This window comes from Nicotiana tabacum, chromosome 7, assembly GCF_000715075.1.
Source record: "Nicotiana tabacum cultivar K326 chromosome 7, ASM71507v2, whole genome shotgun sequence".
NCBI lineage: Eukaryota > Viridiplantae > Streptophyta > Magnoliopsida > Solanales > Solanaceae > Nicotiana > Nicotiana tabacum.
In genome coordinates, this window is record NC_134086.1 from 12,612,815 (window position 1) to 12,632,066 (window position 19,252).

The following is a 19,252-nucleotide window of genomic DNA, read 5'->3' on the forward strand; positions in this document are numbered from 1 at the left end:
GGAGTGCTATCATAAAATGTACTTACCTCCATGAAAAAGAAGATAAAAAGAGATGTTTATGGATATAATAGATAAACATGAGAAGAATGAGCAACAGAATAGGGGCTCTAAAGTCCTCATGCACCTAGAAGATTATGGGGAACAAAAAAATATTCTTAATAAAGTTTCTAAAGTTGAAACTACTAAGTTACTATTTCTGATAGTTCAAAGGATCCTTAAAGGTTTTAGTAGAACACTTACCACATTATGAGCTATAAGATATTTCATGAAGAGGTCTATGGAACAGGCAACTTTAAGACTAGAGAACATGGCAAATACATGAAATGCTACTATACTCTTAGAGATGCCTACAAGAGCAACACAACTAAATTGAGAATAATTTCACTAAAGTGTTTATGAATCACTTCCTTTTTGACAGTTTGTGACGTGAACTTGCCTGCTAGATCATTTAAGTAATTGATTTAGACGTTGGGTATACTTACATATAACACCAAACTTTCTCAGCTGGATACGCAAGTAACATCTTAAGTTTAGAGGCGTGTTGAAAGGTTCGTCAATTGTTTAAACAAGGTAGTAACTACATATATGAAGATTGAAGACTTAAACCTATTTTATAGCAGTTGCACTTACCAGAAAGATTGAAAATATGGACATGATAGGCATGCAAAAACTCACATAAGAAGATCGAGATTAGAATATCTTTTAGTATGGATTTTAGTATGAATCGAAGATTTAAAAATCAAGAACGCTATCAGATAATAAGCGATCCTTTTCGGGTTGCCACATCTGTGGAAAATCTATAGTAGTTAGACATATGTTTAAAACCTTTAAGATTCAAGTTAAGAGAAGGAAACCCTAGCTAACCAAGTTGTACTTGATATGGTTGACTCTAACGTACAGATGGCTATGGATTAATTATCTTCTTACCATGCTACCCTCGATTACAATGGAAAGACTATTAGGTTTGGTGAACTTTAAAAGCTAGTTTTGTCCAGAAAAGGGATTATAGTTTTGTCCCAAAAAAAGGGATTATAGGTTTTAGAGATGAGCAAATTATATATTTTGAAGACTTAACGGTTAAAGAAGAAAGGTTATTTGGATCTCATAGATACGGTAAGGGACACAAGAGAAGAAACACTTAGTTTGAGAAAAAAGAAGAAGTATCATAATGAGAGATTCTCTAATGTATTCCTAAGGATTTACTAGGACTACCTCCAATATTATAAATAGATTTCGATATTGAGCTGGCACCTGACATACAAACTATATCATATGGAACTAACAGAGTCGAGAGAGCTAAGTGAACAATTGCAAAACCTATTGAATAAGAGTTTTATCATACCGAGTGTTTCACCATGGAAAGCACCAATATTATTGGAAAAAGAGAGAGGGAGGGAATAGGTCCGTAAGAATGTAAATCGACTACATACAATTGACTAAGATAACAATATGCAATATGTACTCATTGTCTCGTATAGATGACTTGTTTGATTAGTTACAAGGATCCTCCCACTTTTAAAAGATTGATCTTTAGTCTGGTTATCATCAGCTTAGAATAAGAAATGAAGATATTTTGATGTAAGCCTCTAGAACTCAGTACAAATATTATGAGTTACTTGTGATGCCTTTCGGACTGGCCAATTCTCTAGCCGCATTTATAGATATAATGAATATGGTGTTCAAGTTGTTTTTAGAAGAAAAAAAAGTATCATGGTATTTATTTATGATATTTAGTATATTCTTGTAGCTAGAAAGAACACGAAGAATTACTTGGCAAAAAAACTGTGTTATAGATACTGTCGAAGAAAAATTAGCTTTTCACCAAGTTTTTGAAGTGTGAACTTTAGCTACACTCGGTGGTGTTCATAGGACACATGATATCTAAGAATGAAAAGATGGTAGATTCTGAGAAGATAGAAGCACTTCCTAAATGGCTGAGACTCATTTCTCCTAAAGAGATTGATTTTTTTTTATTGGGCTTGACAGGCTACTACAAGCATTATTTGTATAGGATTCCTCTAGAATAGCACCACTACTCACCAAGTTAACATAGAAAGTCACAAAATTTCAGTAAATGTAGGAATGTAAGACGAGATTCCAAAAGCCCAAGGCATATTTGACAACCATACCCGTGTTATCCTTATTCCAGTAGGCTCTAGAGGATTCACGATGTTCTGTGATACATCGAGGGTAGGATTAGGATATTTTCTCATGCATAATAGTTGTGTAATAACTTATGCTTCAATAAAGTTGAAGAAGCGCAAGTTGGATGATGCCACTCATGAGTTGGAGACGGACACAATGGTATTTCCATTTAGGATTTAGAGATACTATTTATACGAAGAAACCTAAGAGATTTATACATAGTACAAGAGCCTGAAGCACATTTAAAATTACAACAAATATAAATATTTATCAATGCCGATGGAGGGAATTACTGAAGATATAACTGTACTATTTTGTATTGTATGGGAAATATAAAATATTATGGCTTATGCAAAAAAATAAAAAATAAAAAATAAAAATATGGGTAATTTGGCGCATATAGTTCCTTAAGATACTTCTGTACAAAGATGTGCATAGACTAGAAGGTACACTCAGTGTGGAAAAAAAAATCAAAGACATTATTGGCTATTGGTCCAGACTGATGTAGAGTGCATAAAGGCTAGTCAATACGAGGATGAGCGATTGTTCAAGTACCAAGATTAGTTTTTGCTAGTAAAAGCGAGGATATAACTATTAATAATGATGGTATTGTCTGACGAGATAATCAATTATGTGTAGCAAACATATATGGGTTGAGACAAGTTATTTGTGATGGAGCTCACAACTCTAGATACACTATATATCGCAAGTATATAAGATGCAATATGAGTAGGAAAAAAAATGGATTGGTTAGAAAAGAAAAAAATATAATTTGTTAACTTTGTTTCTAACTATTTGACATGTCGGCATGCTAAGGCAAGCCCTTGCGACTCACATGCCCACTACAACAACACAAGATTCTGAAGTAGAAATGCAATAGAATTACAATACATATATGTCTGAATTATCTAAACAATTAGAGGTATGATTATATGTGGGAAAGTTGTAAATTGGCTTATGTAGTAGGCACGTTTCTTGCTAGTCAAAACTCTTATAGTAAGGAAATATATGCACAGATATACATGAACGGAAAATATATCTGACTCAATAGAGCTCTATTGTCCATCATCTCTGATAGAGGATCACAATTCACTTCACGACTTGGAAATCTTTTCACTAGACGTTGGGCACATGAGTAGATCTTAGTACTAGTTTTATCACCCACAAACGCAAAGTCCGAATATACTGTACAGACCTTGGTGGATATGTTGAGAGCTTGCATTCATGAGTTTGGAAGAAGTTGGGACACTTACCTACCTTTAGATGAATTTGCTTACAACAATAGCTTTCAGTCCAGTATTCAAATGGCATCGTACGAAGCATTATATGGTAGAAGATGTCGTTCTTCTATCGGATGGTTTGAAGCTGGTGAGACTAACTTATTGGGACCCGACTTAGTACAAGAAGCTATGGACAAAGTCCAGTTGATCAGACAGAGATTGCTTACAGCTCAAAGTAGACAAAAGTCTTATGCTGATAAGAGAAGAAGAGATTTAGTGTTCACAATTGGAGATAAAGTGTTCTTACGAGTCTCTCCCATGAAAGGTGTGATGCGATTTGGGAAAAGAGGCAAGCTGAGCCACAAGTTTATAGGACTGTATGAGATACTAGACCGAGTAGGAGCTGTGGCTTATCGTTTGGCACTTCCTCCTGAGTTGTCCTTTATTCATCTAGTTTTTCATATCTCGATGTTAAGGAAATGTATATCAGACTCATCTCAGATAATTGAAGCCCCTACTATACCACTTGATGAAAAGTTGTCTTACGAGGAGGAACCGATGGCAATTGTTGATAGACAAGTAAGAAACCTACGGTCAAGAGAAATTATGTTCGTTAAAGTTTTGTGGAGAAATCATACCATTGAAGAAGCTACTTGGGAAGTAGAAAAAGATATGCAAGCGAAGTATCCCCATTTGTTCAGTCTACAGGTACGAACTTGAGTTAAATTCAGGGACCGAATTTCTTAAGGTGGGGAGAATGTAATACTCTATATTTTAATAAGGGTGTATTGGTCATTAGCAAAATAATAATAATAATAATAATAATAATAATAATAATAATAATAATAATAAATACAAACTATCTATAAAAAAACTAAACAAATAGATAAAAGGGGGGGGGGAGATTTAAAACAAGGGTCGAAGCCCATTAGAAAAGAATGAAAAAAAGGGGTTAAACAAAGCTTTCAAAAGCTTTCTGAAGCAAAAGCCGCAGAAAGCAAAACGCAAGCAAACAAAAAAAAAAGAGAAACAAACAGAGAAAGAAAAAGGGGAAAAGAGAAAAGAAGAAGAAGAAAGCTTTGGGTAAAGGCCTTAAGAAAAATTGAGAGTTGAAATTGAATATATTAAAACTCTCCTTCGACTCAAGAGGTTAACTTCTTCTCCTCATTTGTTGAATTATTTCACTATATTTATGCAATTTCATGTGGTACAAAGGAATTCAATATCAACCTTCTTGTATATAAAAAAAATATAATTACTATGAAAATAACAAGGCTATAAGGGTTTGGTTTAAGCAATGATAGGTCTACTTCTAGAGGAATAAGTTATATTAAATAGTTTGAAATTGATAGAATTATGGACTAGTTCTATGATTAAATATAAATACCTTTTTATTTACAAGATTTTTTGACTAATTTAAATTACTCATAGCATGGAGTAAATATAAATCCACAAATTAAGATTCAAACATGAATCTCGATGATTGGGTTTTCTAAAATAGCTATGGATTAGCCTAAATAAGAAAATTAACGTGAGATCGATATTATGTAATTATAGATTGATTGGAGGAATTTGTACGAATTGCTCGAGGTGAAGCATTTGGTATTTCGGCACGAGTACTGTGAGTAGTAATCTTACTGCAATTTGTGTTTTCATAACTTGCATGATTTACACATGATTTTTAATATGAATATGTTACCGATTATTTTGAGTTGCATGTGGGACAAGTCTTTTACTCGATATGATACCGAAATAGTTATTTGAGAAGATTACCGTGTTTTAAATATTTTCGTTGTCACTAGATCAGTTTTACCGTTACTTGAATTTACTGTTATCAAAAAGAAATTATATGATTTGGTAAGAACCGAAATGCCCTATATTGGTTTAAAATATTTTCGATGAGTATATACGGATTACAGAGACAAATATAAATGGGAGTACACATTGAAGGATCCCGTAGCTAACGGCGGGTTCGTTAGACCTGGTGCACCTTGTAATTACAGATTACCGTTATAGCTCTCGCTAGTGAGAAGGTAGAACTAGCATACCGTTACCGATTTCCCTCGAGTAGGGACTACCGTTATATTTGACTTCTTGCGAAGAAGTCCACAGTTATACCGATTACATGATCCGTTCATTGAAACCTCCCAAATGTGAATATTGATATTGTACAGTGATTACCGAGCTTATTACTAAATTATTATTTGTATTATACTACAAGAAGAAGAAGAGCATGATGAGAATGAAAATTTATTATTGTTTCTGAAGGGCATTTTTATGTTATCTTCTGTTTGAGATACTAGCATATTTTTTGACTTGTCTCCAATAAAAACGGTTGTGGTCAAGTGTTATTACTCACTGAGCTAGCGACTCATTCCCCGCTAATATTTTTTTTACAGAGACAGCAGTTCACGCAGGCAAGGATTTTGTTAATTCGAGCGCACAGGTTGATATTTCTCGGTGAGCCTCGCACTTGTTCGCGTGGGCAGAGATTTTATTTATTGTCCTGATCTTTTCAATGAACTCTTAGAGTCGCTCCATAGTCATTATTTTAGTGTCATGAGTATTTTTTTGTTATTATAGTCTTATGTTAAGTATCGTTCTCATTTATCAAAGTTGAAGATAAATTATTATTTCTGGTGGTTAGTTAGTGGTTTAGTTATGGTGGAGACTTGTATTGGTTAATTGACAAGTTGTCAATTGTTTGATATGATATTAGGATGTTTGGTTGTTGATTTGAGACATGAAAATTTTTGGGATGGTCCAAAAACAGGGGAAACTCTGTTCGATTTTTTGTAAAATTTCCGATTAAGCTTACTTGGGAGCACTTGCTCCTAAGCGCCGGTCACAATCCTAAATTGGATCGTGACAAATTGATGTGAATCACAAGCAGAACTAACTTTACCACCTCTTTGCACGAGGCTTTAATAAATACTTAAAACTTTGTTATATGATTTTATGAATTAAAGTGAGTGAAAATTTTCAGAGTTTGAACCTTTCTATGGATTGAATGTTTGAGATTGGTTTAATCATATATCAAGCACGTGATCACCATTGCAGCCTAGACACCTTTATTTAACTACAAATTATTTATTCAATAGTTATATATTCCATGTGATACCACCCCATTTTAACTTTACACGCTCTACTAAGACTTTCTATTAAATGATGAATGTATATACATGGATCTTGTAAGAAAATTTTGCAACTTGTCATTTCATTATTAAGTGGAAACTTTATGCAGTCTGCCACCGATATTGCGCAAACTTTCCAAAATAATATTGACTGTGTCTACTTTAGAGGATGTCGGCTGCATAGTTTCGAAGAGTCCGAGCACTTGCTCGGATCAAACATCCTCATATAAAGCTGTGAAACTCCGTAATTGTGTTTGATAAAAATTGGTTCAGTCCGGAATCAACCCAAACAAATTGCAAAGGCTTAAACTACGACTGGCAAAGATCAAGTTGTAGTAACTAATAAATACTCGAGAGAGAACAGTGGAAATCTTTTTGTAGATCCGAACAATATAAAATCTTAATTAGAACATAAAGTAAAAATCTAACAGTCCAGACAGAGCTGACGTGACAGATTCAGAAAAAGATAACGCGCAATGGCAGTTTCCAGTCCCCAGTTTTTGAGTCCCTCTTGCATAGGAAATACAATGACAAGCACAAGCACAAGTCTGGAAATCAAGAGGCAGAATAACAGTATCCACGGGGCTCTTTTCAATGTATCCCACAATTCAACTCGATCATAGGAAGTGCTATTTGATCCATAGGTTTCCACCTCTGCCATTCAACATCGTCTCCAAAATGGAATGAAAACCAAAGTATTGGTGAAGCTTTTAAAATACAAATAAATCACGATGTGTACTCAAATGCCGGTGGTGGCTGAGGCTCCTCATCAACAGCCATTGCTGATGCCGGGGCCTGTTGTCCAGTTGATCCACCACCAGTGCTGGATGCAGTTGACGAGGGTGCATCAGTGAGGGACAATATTTCAGGTTCATCAGGACGTAGATCTCTCAGAAGCACAAATCCAGAAGGTGATGATTTAACTGGCACATATCTGCTTTCTTCCAAAAACTTTATGTATTTCTCCTGAGCTGGAACCACCCTAGCAGGGTTGGTCAACATCTCAAATGATGGCTCTGGTTCATTTTTCTTCTCCGCTGGAGTATCCACCTGCCATTAAAGGAGATATACATTTTATTTGCACTACACAACAAAAGCAGAAAATTATGCAAGATCATCCACACAAATTTGTCTACAATATTATAAGAACAGACTGTCAGCCCGATCCTTAACTAAAGGAAACCATTGATCCAAAACAAAAAGACAGAAATGTATACGAACCTGCATGGACTCCCCAGAACTTGGTGCACCAGAAGATGACTCTGTTCCAGCTGCCTTCTCGGCAATGGCTTTCTCAGCCTCTTTCTTGCTAGCCCTTGCCTTAGCCCTAGCCGATGTTGATAAAACAGCTGTGGGAAGTTTCACAGCAGAAGTTGTGGTGGCTACAGTGGTTGGCTTAGGATACTCAAATAGTGAGGGCTTAGCGTGTGATACAAACTCGAACTTTGGCACTTTTAGGTCATAATTGAGACCAATCAAGGCTGTTGGTGAGAATGCTAAGCTAACGAAATATATAAGTGGATACCAATACCAAAACTGACTAAAAACAGCTAGTCCAACGACTGCTGTAATTTTGTCATGTTTAGTCTTTGAAAGTAATTTGATTGTCACGTTTCTTCCACCAGCATCAAGAATACCAGAGGCCAAAATTGCACCCATTTTACTCATGGTATCTTCATGCTTATCTAGGACAATTTTCTCCAGTTGTCGCCTGAACAGAAGAAAGTATAGCAAGCTCAGAAAAGATGAAAAAATAAGGAGAGATGTGACATGCATTTTCAGATGAAATACCTGAAGGCACCAACGCGGGAATCACTAGCTTCACTTATCTGGACCATCACCATGGCCATCGCTATGAGAGCACCTTGACGTACAAAATCAACCACATCTGATGTCAAAGGCTCCAACAATGAGATGGCCTCACTCAGACCAGTACCTGCACAAGAAATGCCTACTGCCATAGCCGCACCATATCGAACATGTGGATTGTAAGACTCTGATAACAACGATACAATACGAGGCATCTGCAAATTCATTGAAAAGGAAACATTATTAACACATCAGAATGAAGAAGACTTGGGGGAGGGGGAGATAGGGCAGAGGGGAGGAAATAGGATAACAGTGGTGTTAAATGTGGATCTGCAGACACAAGTCAAACATAGTAATTCCGCTGAAATGAGACCACAAACAACAAGAGATTGATAAGAAGCACATGATTAACCAGCATAACAGTCTTAAATATGACAAGAAAAAGCACCAACCTGCTCTGGCTCAGAATACATAACAAATCCAAGTGCCAAAACTGCTGTCCGGCGGACATCATCACTAACATCTGATACAGCAAAATGCAGCAACTGACGGATAGCCTTATTATTTGCAGTTCCTCTGTAAGCCAATGCTAAAGCATACATTCCACCATAACGCAATATAGGGTCTTGATCCCTAGTCATTTGTTCAATCAGTGTATCGGCTTCTTCCTCCCTTCCGTAGACTGTGAGAGCTATACCTAGTGCCAAACCCCTGCATGTAGCATCAGAAGGAATGTTCAACTCCAGGTACTCTATGGAATATTATTTTGTACTAATTAAAAGAAAAATGTGTTCCAGGCACATGCAGTAAGATGGAGAAATTTTCATCCTTATTTTATGCCACATTATTGATCCTGTAATTATGCCTAAGACTAATTACATATTCATGTTCCCTCTAGTTTGAAAATTTTACTTTTTGCTAATAAACCTTCATGAAAGGAAAATAGCACAAAAACAGGTAAAGGATCAAAACTTCCCAGTGCACAAAAATTACACTGAAGAATTTTCACCTTGAAACTGAAAATTCTTGGAATTGATATTCACAAAATTTAAAAGTTCAAAAAAAAGGAGGATGTATACATGGGGACTGAAACAAGTGATAGTACCTAAATATGTGATTTTACAACATATGATCAAAGGCAATCTCTATCAAAATATTCAGAATTGAAAACGGACAAAGAAATCAACATGTCCTGTCTTCTTTCAAAACAGAAATTCAAACACCATTAACTTGCAATGGACATTCCAGCCATTCTTTTGAAACTGAAATTCAGATGGCCTTAATTTGCAATGAACATTTCTAAATCTGTGACATTCACAGTTTTTTCTTTTTAAAAGTAAATGTGACATTCACAAGAAAACGGATGCTACACAGGTTTTAACTTTTAAGTCGAAAGATCCAACACGAGGATTTGGAACAGTGAGTTCTAAAACAAGGACAAAATCTGTCCATTATTTTCTTATATTTGCTATTAACAGGACTTGTTGCAAAGAAAATAAAATAAGGAAGTGAGAGTATCGGAGCCAAGCGGTCAAGGACATTTCAGTAGTTAGCTCTTAAATATTTATAGCAATTTTCAGTCTATCAAATGTATAATAATTATACCTATTTGTTTCCTTATATCACTTGGTGACATTTCTTCAAACAGTATAAAACAATTTTATCTGTAGTTTATCAAGTAAAATCAATCCAAAATACCAACTACCTCTTCACACGATAACAGTTGTTCATTTCTAGATACTGCAATCATTTTTGACACTATTCAAATAATTAATTTCCTTATTATAGTTCAAGCAAAATATTTTCTAATAGTCATCTCAAAAAAAAATATTTTCTATAATTCATCAATGCTTAATTATTTTTATTTTTATTTTTATTTTTTTTGGATTGGTTTAACATTTGATCACAATATCATTCTTCAAAAATACAAAAGCAAAACCTGAAAAAGAACAGTAAAAAGAACTTCTCAAGTACACATGTATTAAGAGATAACTATAGGATCTAAGCTAATACAAGTAATTGTATTTTGGCAATTGGCTTAAAGCTGTCAACCTACCTGATTATCTTCTCGTGTTGCGTCTCATGAGCATAAGCAAGCATCTCACCTGCCTTCTCACTTGCAGTTCCAACCATCAATAAACCCATACCAATACCAGCAGCCTCTCCAGCAACGGCACTGTCAGTATATAGGACGTTTTTAATGTCATCATAAATGTCTTCATCAGCGGTTCCTAGAGCAGCCAACCCAAGTCCTAAGCAGGCACCATGCTGAATAACCTGTAGCAACAGAAAGTTGAAAATATGAAAACAATAGCCGGAAAAAAGAAAGGCACCTATGAGAAAGATGAAGTTCACTAATACAAGTACCTCGACATTTGTACTACGTAGACTATCACGAAGAAACTGTTTGATACCCTCCCCATGATTTGCATGAATTAAACCAAGAGCATACAAGGCACCACCTTCTGAATATGGACTACCACCTCCACCAGCTCCACCTTGAGGTAAGTAAGGTGCCATAAGTGATCTCCCCTGCTGCAAATGGCCACTGTGGATAACACCCAGTCCAGCTGTCGCACTGAATTTAGCCCAATTTGTTGCACGGCTTAGCCAGTCCTGATAATGTAAATAAAAGATTCCCATTATAAATTATTTTAGGCTGTAGATATAATCCAAATGAGAAGGTACTCTGGTAAAAGGAAAGATATAATCACCAGGTTCTCCCTAAGGAATGTATCCACAGTCGTTCCGGCATGCATGATCGCATTCGCATATATTGTTGCACTGTGACACACACTATTTCTCATCTCAACAGACTGCTTTATTGTTTTAAGAATAAGGAGATCTGACCTGTACGCAAAGATTAACACAACTAAGAATACACATTTTCCATCAATCAATTGAACAAATAGGTAACAAAAAGTAAAATATATTTGTCTTACTTGTTATGGCTGTATAAGAATTGCAAGGTCAACTGTATTGAGGTCTCCCCTGATAGAATCCCTTTTAGTTTTCCCAACCTTTCAGCATACATAGCTTCTTTTGGATCCGCAGTTGTTAACGTCCCACCTGAAGGTCTGCTTTCTTCTAACAATGGAACATCCTCTGAAGCTTCTGCATCTTCAGTCGGTGCTCGATCAGAATCCGCAGGTAACGGCTGTGCCGGCTCTGAAGGTTGTAGGTTTGGGCTGGAAAGCCGGTCCCTAACCCTCAAAAGAAAAGCTTGGTGCTCGTTCTCTACAAGGTCAAAAGCTATTTGAAATGCCAATAGAGCATCATCTTTATTTTCTGATCTTAATAGCTTCTCCAATATGCTTGCTACAGTCTCTGGTTTATCCAAAAACATAAGCCACTGGCACATGCTCAAATAGTTTGGAGATGGTGACTTCTCATACACATCGACAAGAAGACGAAGCACCTGTAAGAGAAGAGGAAGATTTAAATGGAAATTTTCTCTGAATCTGCTTAAAGAATATCTAAAGTAACAATATGTATTAAAGAAGTCGTCCTACATCTATCAAGAAAGAAAGAAAGCGAAACAAATAAGGATAATATCACAGGCGGATGTAGTGCATAAGATATGGTTCACCCAAACCCAGCAAATTTGGCTCGGACCTTGATGTGTTAACAAATTCACTAAATAACTGCAAACAGTAGATTTTGAACAAAGTAAATCGAATGGGTTGTGGTAGAATTCCGAACTCGAAATCGTAATGTTCAAACCGAATCCTTTTTTCTCTCTCTATTTCTATTTTCCCCACTGTAGATGGTATTGGGATGACGCTGATGAGGAGACACTGGAAGAAGGTAACACTCAAAGGGAAACTTTTGGTGGCATATAATTAATTTTCTCGGGGGAGCTCACAACAGTATATGCCTTAGCTCAATGAACAAATTTAAAAAAAAAAAAAAACATGGTGACAGACATACTTATAATCTCTATGAGGAGAATACAAGCAGTCAATGCAATAACTAAACCTAGCAAGAAGATCACATAAATTAGAGCACACGGATTTGGGGTGGGGATGGGGGAGTGGGAGCTTGAAATCAAGTATGTTACATAAGGTGAAGACAGAGCAAGACTATACCTCACTTCGATATTCTCTACGATTGACGAAGTTATGGGAAACATTACTGCAATATGCTAGAGTGGCATCAACGTTATCACTGCTAACAATTGCTTCGGCAACCTTATCCAGCCTTCGGCATTCAATGGCCATGCCAATGGCTTGCTGATATTTGCCATCCACTATACACCTAAGTAAGAAACAAGGCAATTGTTAACCAGAATGGAAACCCCAGAAAAATAATGTGAGGATTAGATGTCCACATTCTTATTCGTCCACAACAGAAGATGAAAAATACGTACTTATCAAGCATTCTCTCCACAATAGCCTCCAGCCTAGGGTCCACCTTTGTGGCTTCATCATTTGACTCAGCTGCCTTAGTCTTATGGCTTGCATACTCATCCAGGGCTTTAGCTGAAAGGAAAGATATTGCAAATCCAACAATACAAGTCAACAGTGGACAAACAAAACGGACAGCTAAAACAGTTGACATATTATAGTACTTAAAACAACTAAGCGAGAATGAGTGTCTATTTCAAAGTTCGACCAAAATTTATCACATGAACCGGTTTAGTTATTTTACTTCTTACTCCCCAATAAAGCATTGATGTGTCAACCTAGTGATGTCAGGTATGACACAACAATTCACTACTATGGACCAAGATACTACAGAAAGAACACAGTACAAGCTAGAAGGGGATGCAACAAAAATCATCTGCAATAGCAATTGCAAAAAGATAGATCTTGAGGAAGAAGTGTTGAAAGATGCAAATCAAAAGCAATATATGAAAGTTGAGAAAGAAAATTTGGAAGATACAAATTCATCAGAACAACATGATTTTTTGTATTTATAAGATCTGAACAATATGATATGAAATTTATACCGAGAACTGTATGAACATAGTCAGTATCCTCAGAAACATCAAAGAGAGGGCCAGCTCCAAGGGCATAGGATAATGAGTCATTATGTTCACCCAAATGATAGAAAACCTGAGGAAATAAACAAAAGTTAGAGAGGACTGCTGATAAGAAAATTAGGTCCTGCCATAATAAACTGTCTCCCACATGACATGGGACGAATTGGTTGGAAAACAAAAATGTAACCTTTGAAGCAACTAATGCAGCTAGTTGTCTTTGATCAAACTCTTCATCCTCGTACAAGCTTTCACTGCACGAACAGGGAGTTAAAAAAGTCCATGAGATCTCAAAGCACATATCATGAATACACAGTTGATAGAAATTAAGACTTGAGCTTAGGTTTCAGAAACTTCATAAATTCTTTTAATATCTATACATAAGTGCAGGGCATGGAATTACCCAATATCACAACTGACACGGCCAAGAAAACTAGATACAAAGCCAAGCAAACTATACAGCATTCTACAGATGCACATTCTAACATAAAGCAAAGCTCAGCTTTCACTGCCAATGACAGACTGATTAGATTATAGCTATATTAATTAGTTGATGCATAACTAAACTGGCAGACAAGGTTGACTATCTGCTATTCAAGAGAACTATGTTTGGCAAGCATTTTGGTGACTTATAAAGAAAGTTCTAAGGTCCTTGAGGCCACCAGGGCTTTGGTCTAGAGGGGTAAGAGAGGGGATGCCTGGACTAGGTGCATGACATGAGTTCAAACCTTGTCGCAAACAAAAGCTTGGTATTTAAGTGGAGAAGGATAGAGAGGCTTATTGTCCACCATGCTTGAATCGTGCGCAAGGGGCCAACTGGCTCTCGAGGTTTTCTCGATTATAAAAGTTCTAAGGTCATAAGTTAAGCTTGTGGTCAGCTAAATTAAAACTTGTGAGTGTTTGGTGTTTAAAATAATCGAACAAACAACATAAAGTATCTAAACATATTTTTTTTCTTCTCTATTGTGCAATATAAACACATTGGGCTTATCAACAAAGCTCAAAAACATAGTTTTAACTCCACACGGTACATAGACGGAGAGGGTCAAAGACATCATAGTACACAAAGTTAGTAATATGAGGTCTAATATAAGTTACATTTTTTTTGCATAAGGCAACGTAAATAAGTTACATGTTAATGAGATGGACAAAGATTTACACACTGGTTTGTATCATGAAAGCCATAGCCAATACTAATTAGTTGAGGAGGTGAATAAGTTTTGCGCGCAATATTTGAAAGGATAGGAATCCTTAGGTGTGAAAAGCTCATCCAAATACTTCTAAAAAGTATCCCAGCCAAAACAATAGCATCAAAATCAATAAGTTTCAATCCACAAACAGTCATGATGAAATGAAGCTCATACAAGATTGAGACGCTCTCCCTCCGTAAGCTGAAACGCATACCATTGTCACTACTTACCGAACATGCATTTTATATTTAAAAGAAGGTACTGACTTCCAGATCCACTTATGAACAAATGAACTTCTTGCATGTGCAATGCGTTTCATTGCCATGGAACCCATAATGAATCCACCTTAACCCTCCTTTACCTGTACCACCTTTTCGGCTTAAGATTGTCATCGATCAATCAATTCAAATCCCAAAAGAAGAAGGCGAAAAAACAAATTAGGCGTTAATATTTTCCATCTAAGATAAAATTGACCACAAAAACCTTCCAGGACCAGCGCTGAAAAAGCTTTCGACATCCCCCACACCTACCATCCACACCTCCATGGTGACAAGGCACTCAAATACAGGCAATGTATCCCTACAACCTACACTTGCACTATTCAAAAACCATACAGTGAGTCGCTCAAAATTTCCAACTCACACCCGACCGCCCAATATAACAAGTCCACTAATCCTAATACTTAGAAATTCCAATTCCATTTAAGCACCACTTACAGAAGTTATCCCTACAACTTAATCTTGAATCATTCAAAAGGAAATTATTCGAGTCATGCCCATACAGCTATAGCAACTAAACTTCCATGATGTCAAAAAAAAAAAAAGAAGGGGGGTGGGGGGGGCAAGCACGAAATCAACTATCTTCTTTAGCGCCAACATCCTTTTTGTATAAAACATCCAATTTACCATCCACTTCCTACTTCCCTCAAAAATCCCACAAAGTTCAAATACTTCTAAAACATAAAACGGGAAAGAAGGACCTCAAAACCTTTCGTACTAATGCTGAAAAGTCCCAAATCCACACAATTATGTCAAAGCAATGAACAAATACACAAGTATTTTACCGCACTACAAACCATAATTCAAATTGAAAGTAACAAAAACGCAATCTTTCCCATAAAGACACAAACCTTCAAGAACTCAATTCACCCAAATGGAAGTAAAAAATGTCAATCCCTCTGCTGCTCAGAAATTAAAATTCCATACTTTCCATCATTAAAAGAACAAACCAAAAACAAAAGAATTCACCAAAGAAATAGGAAAATAAAAACAAAACAAAACCAATTTCCTCTTTCTACAGCTCAGAAGTTTCAATTCCACATAATTTCAATCACTACAACTAACAAAAAAACCTATATTTTTGCCACAACTAAAGTAAAAACAAATAATTATAAGTCCAATTCCACAAAATTTCAATCACTACAACTAAAAAAAAGTATTCTTTTTACCACAATTAAAGAAAAATAAACTAATTATAAGTCGAATCCCATATAATTTCAATCACGACAACTAAGAATTAAAGTATATTTTTACCATAAAGAATGGGGGAAAACATAATTGAAACTGAGAGTATAAGAGAAATAAGTAGCAGAGGAATGAATTACATGACAGGGACAGAGGTAGAGATCTCAGGCCAAAAGTAATCAACAAAGGCGTTGAGATTTGAGAGCGCGTGGAGTTTCAACTGTGGGTGGGATTCGTTCAGCATCGCCAATAAACCACCCGCCGAACTCACCATCGTTGCAGCCGTCGCCATTGCCGCCGCCGCCGTTTAACTCTTAGGGTTTGGATCTGTAACAAGAGAGGAGAAAGCTAGGGTTTTCAGATGAAGAGAGCAACCGGAAACCTAAGGAATAGGTGGAGAAGAAAAAGAAGAAGACTGAAGAAGAGATTAGAAAAGCTTTGGGATTTCTTGTTCATGGAGTAAAGGAAAAGGTTCTTTATTAGCTCACTCCTAGCGCATTTTGGATTCTTTTTTCCTTTTTTTAATAAATAATAATGAGAAAATAATCTTGTGTTTTAAATTTTTTAAATTTGTTTTGGTATTTTTACCATGGAAAATCTAATTTGGGTCTTGATTAATTTGGATTTTTATTTAAATTCGAATTAGTTTAAATAGAGTGTTTTGTTCGTATTTTTAATGTGTTTAAGTTGCTGTTTTTAAAAAAAAAAATGATATTGTATAGCCACTTTAAAAATATAGCCGAAAAATATATATTTTTGTATATATTGTGTAAGTTATATATACAAATTTTATATATCTTTTCGGCTATCGAAAATAAATTGTTTGTGGCACGAGCAAAGTGAACAAAAAAATCCTTTTTTTCCTTAATTGATGTTTGCATACACTTTAGGGCTTGACTTTACCGAATTCAAGTTGGAAAGTTCAATTTTAGGATTTAAAAAGCTCATTATCAAAGACGACTCAGTTCTCCTAGCCCACACTGAGATGGAAGGATGTTTATCACCCACCACAAACTTTGGTGGTAGCGTGTGCTCGGTTAAATTATAAGGCGGTCGTACAAGATAAAATTTGGAATTATATTTATTTCATGTTTGAATACAAGTATTAGCTAACTCTCGAATAAGTTTTATACTAAAATGGTGGAATTAGTTATCCCATATAAAATGTAAGATAGTTTAATGGAATTATATCCTAGTTTATTCCACCATTGTACCAAACGACCCATATGATCTTATTTTATTTCAGTAAAATTAAAATAATATCTTAGTTATTAAAATAAAACATTATTTTAGATAATTTTAATTGAAATCTTAATTATAAGCTATGGAAATTAATTCCTTTCAATTAGATAACAAGTCCATAAATATTTTTGTTAAAAAGTTTGGCTTTGTTGGCTAGCTTGGTTATTTGAAATAGAAGGGTAAAATTCAAATTGGAAAAATCTCTTCCTATCCTTCTGATTTAGAATGGTACTAGTGATATTATCCGCGCTTCGCGCGGTCATTATAATTTTTTTAAAAAAATACTTCATTTCATGATCTCCAGCTCTTTCCCACCAGCTCGTTCTTTACTAGGCATCTAGGCGAACCCGCCGGGTTAATTAACTCAACGTAAAGAAAGCTCATTAGGTCAAAACTAGGGGAGTGCTTACTAATAGCGAAAGGTTAACATCTCTCCGCCCTTATTAGTAGTAGCGAACATCAGGTAACTTCGTGCTGTAAAACGACAGATTGGTAATGAAAGGCAATGTACTAAGAAAGCGCAACTCTATTAGACCTTTATCTGGAAAAAGCAATAATACACTACAATATCAATAAAATTAAAAAAAATCTGTAAAAAAAAATGTTTTGGCCCTCCCGACAAACTCTCCCAATTATTTTGTTCCTTTTAACTATATCAGAACAACTCAACCCTCTATCTTTATATTTCAAAACTGATTAAACTGCAATATTTGGGAGTTATTGAGATTAAAGTATGTTAACGTTAAGGGTATTATAAAGAGTATAAGATAAAAAGGTGTGAGTTACGAAGGTAAATCTAATATCTAATATATAAATTAAAAGAAAAAACAATGACACAATATAAAGATAATAAAAAATATTCGTATTAAAACTCCAACAATATAAACTATCCATATAAAATAGAAGTATTAACTAGCAACATATATTAAAGGTAAGAAGATATTCTTGATAAAACTATTGGAGAGTCTTGCACCTTCACTATGGTTATCAACCTTTTAATATGGTACTTTTTTTTAACCAAAAAAAGAAAAGAGAACATATGTCGTACTTTAAAATTTTTGAAAGAGGACAAACTAAAGCAAAATATGTGCTTCCTATACATAAAAACCAAACAACAACAAAAAAAATCTTTCACATACTCAACAACTTTTTTGCAATAATCAGAACAATACAGAGAAAGATCTAGAAAAATGCATTAAAAAAATATCACATTATGGAATCAAATAGAAATAATAATCTAATTGATATAGAAGATTACCATAAAGGTTTTGCTCATTGATCAAATTGTAATCACAAATTTATGAATAGAGCACACAAAATTTAGGAACATTTTCATACTCTTAAACAATGATAAGGTTCCCAAGATAAAAAAGAATGGTGAAAAAATTAAAAAAAAGACAACATAGAAACTATTTCCAGCAAGTAAATTATTAGCTATGTATAGGAATAAACTCTTACTTTTTGCTTGTCCTTTTCCGATTCTTGTTTATCCTTTTATTTTTTTTCTGTTTCTGATAAACTCTAATACATGTGTTTTTAGTCAACGATATAACAGAGAGTTTTGGGTTTGAGGGTGAAAAGAAGAAGGAAGTCAAGTTTGCAAGCAAGATTCACATGAGGCTAGCCAAGATGGTCTTATTTTGTGAAAAATATGCTTAAATTAAAATGTTCAATGAACTGAGATTTGACTACAACAAATAAATAATAAAAGAATGAAACTTGATACGATTCCACAACCTTAGATTGACGACTATGGCTTTGATCCAAGCATATCTTATACTCCCACCCAACCCAAGCAAACTAAAATACGTAAAGAAGACATTGGGGAAAAGGACAATAAATGATTAAAAACAGAAATTACTTTCGGCTTTTTACTTGTGAATATTTCGAACTTTTACATATTGTATTCGAGTTTCACTTATAGTGAATTTGCTTAAATCTCACTTGTAAAAGATATAAAGTTTTTCGTATTTTTTAGGGTATTTAATAATAACTTTTTTCTTTGCCGACTAAATATTGATTAGTTTTGAGATGGTAGTTAAATTTTTATTGAAAAATATATATTTCT

At 35.1% G+C, this 19,252-nt stretch overlaps 2 protein-coding genes and 1 long non-coding RNA gene across 3 annotated transcripts; 2 read left to right on the forward strand and 1 right to left on the reverse strand.

Moving 5' to 3' along the window:
- The first annotated feature begins 3,350 nt into the window (after window positions 1-3,350).
- On the forward strand, window positions 3,351-4,085 carry LOC142161986 (uncharacterized). Its single transcript, XM_075218280.1, has one exon. The coding sequence runs from the start codon at window positions 3,351-3,353 to the stop codon at window positions 4,083-4,085; it is 735 nt and encodes a 244-aa protein (XP_075074381.1).
- A 218-nt stretch (window positions 4,086-4,303) lies between these two features.
- On the forward strand, window positions 4,304-6,106 carry LOC142182509 (uncharacterized). The gene is made up of 3 exons (XR_012711313.1): window positions 4,304-4,514; window positions 4,923-4,986; window positions 5,765-6,106. It is a non-coding gene; the product is annotated as an uncharacterized LOC142182509 (long non-coding RNA).
- A 765-nt stretch (window positions 6,107-6,871) lies between these two features.
- Window positions 6,872-16,444, reverse strand: LOC107804491 (26S proteasome non-ATPase regulatory subunit 1 homolog A-like). Its single transcript, XM_016628396.2, has 13 exons — window positions 16,083-16,444; window positions 13,480-13,543; window positions 13,260-13,365; window positions 12,678-12,789; window positions 12,397-12,565; window positions 11,251-11,726; window positions 11,023-11,158; window positions 10,676-10,924; window positions 10,365-10,585; window positions 8,761-9,019; window positions 8,291-8,523; window positions 7,721-8,210; window positions 6,872-7,549 (listed from the first exon to the last, which is right to left on the reverse strand). The coding sequence occupies exons 1-13, from the start codon at window positions 16,232-16,234 to the stop codon at window positions 7,226-7,228; spliced, it is 2,991 nt and encodes a 996-aa protein (XP_016483882.1). The 5' UTR covers window positions 16,235-16,444; the 3' UTR covers window positions 6,872-7,225.
- Between the last annotated feature and the right edge of the window lie 2,808 nt (window positions 16,445-19,252).

What these genes read in the sequence shown, in the direction of transcription:
- LOC142161986 (XM_075218280.1), top strand. Translation starts at nt 3,351, where the DNA reads ATGTTGAGAGCTTGCATTCATGAGTTTGGAAGAAGTTGGGACACTTAC.
- LOC107804491 (XM_016628396.2), bottom strand. Translation starts at nt 16,234, where the DNA reads ATGGCGACGGCTGCAACGATGGTGAGTTCGGCGGGTGGTTTATTGGCG. An exon ending in TCTACCTCTGTCCCTGTCAT is followed by an intron (nt 13,544 to 16,082) that starts GTAATTCATTCC and finishes CTGTTCGTGCAG; the next exon opens with TGAAAGCTTGTACGAGGATG. An exon ending in TGTATTCTGAGCCAGAGCAG is followed by an intron (nt 8,524 to 8,760) that starts GTTGGTGCTTTT and finishes ATGAATTTGCAG; the next exon opens with ATGCCTCGTATTGTATCGTT.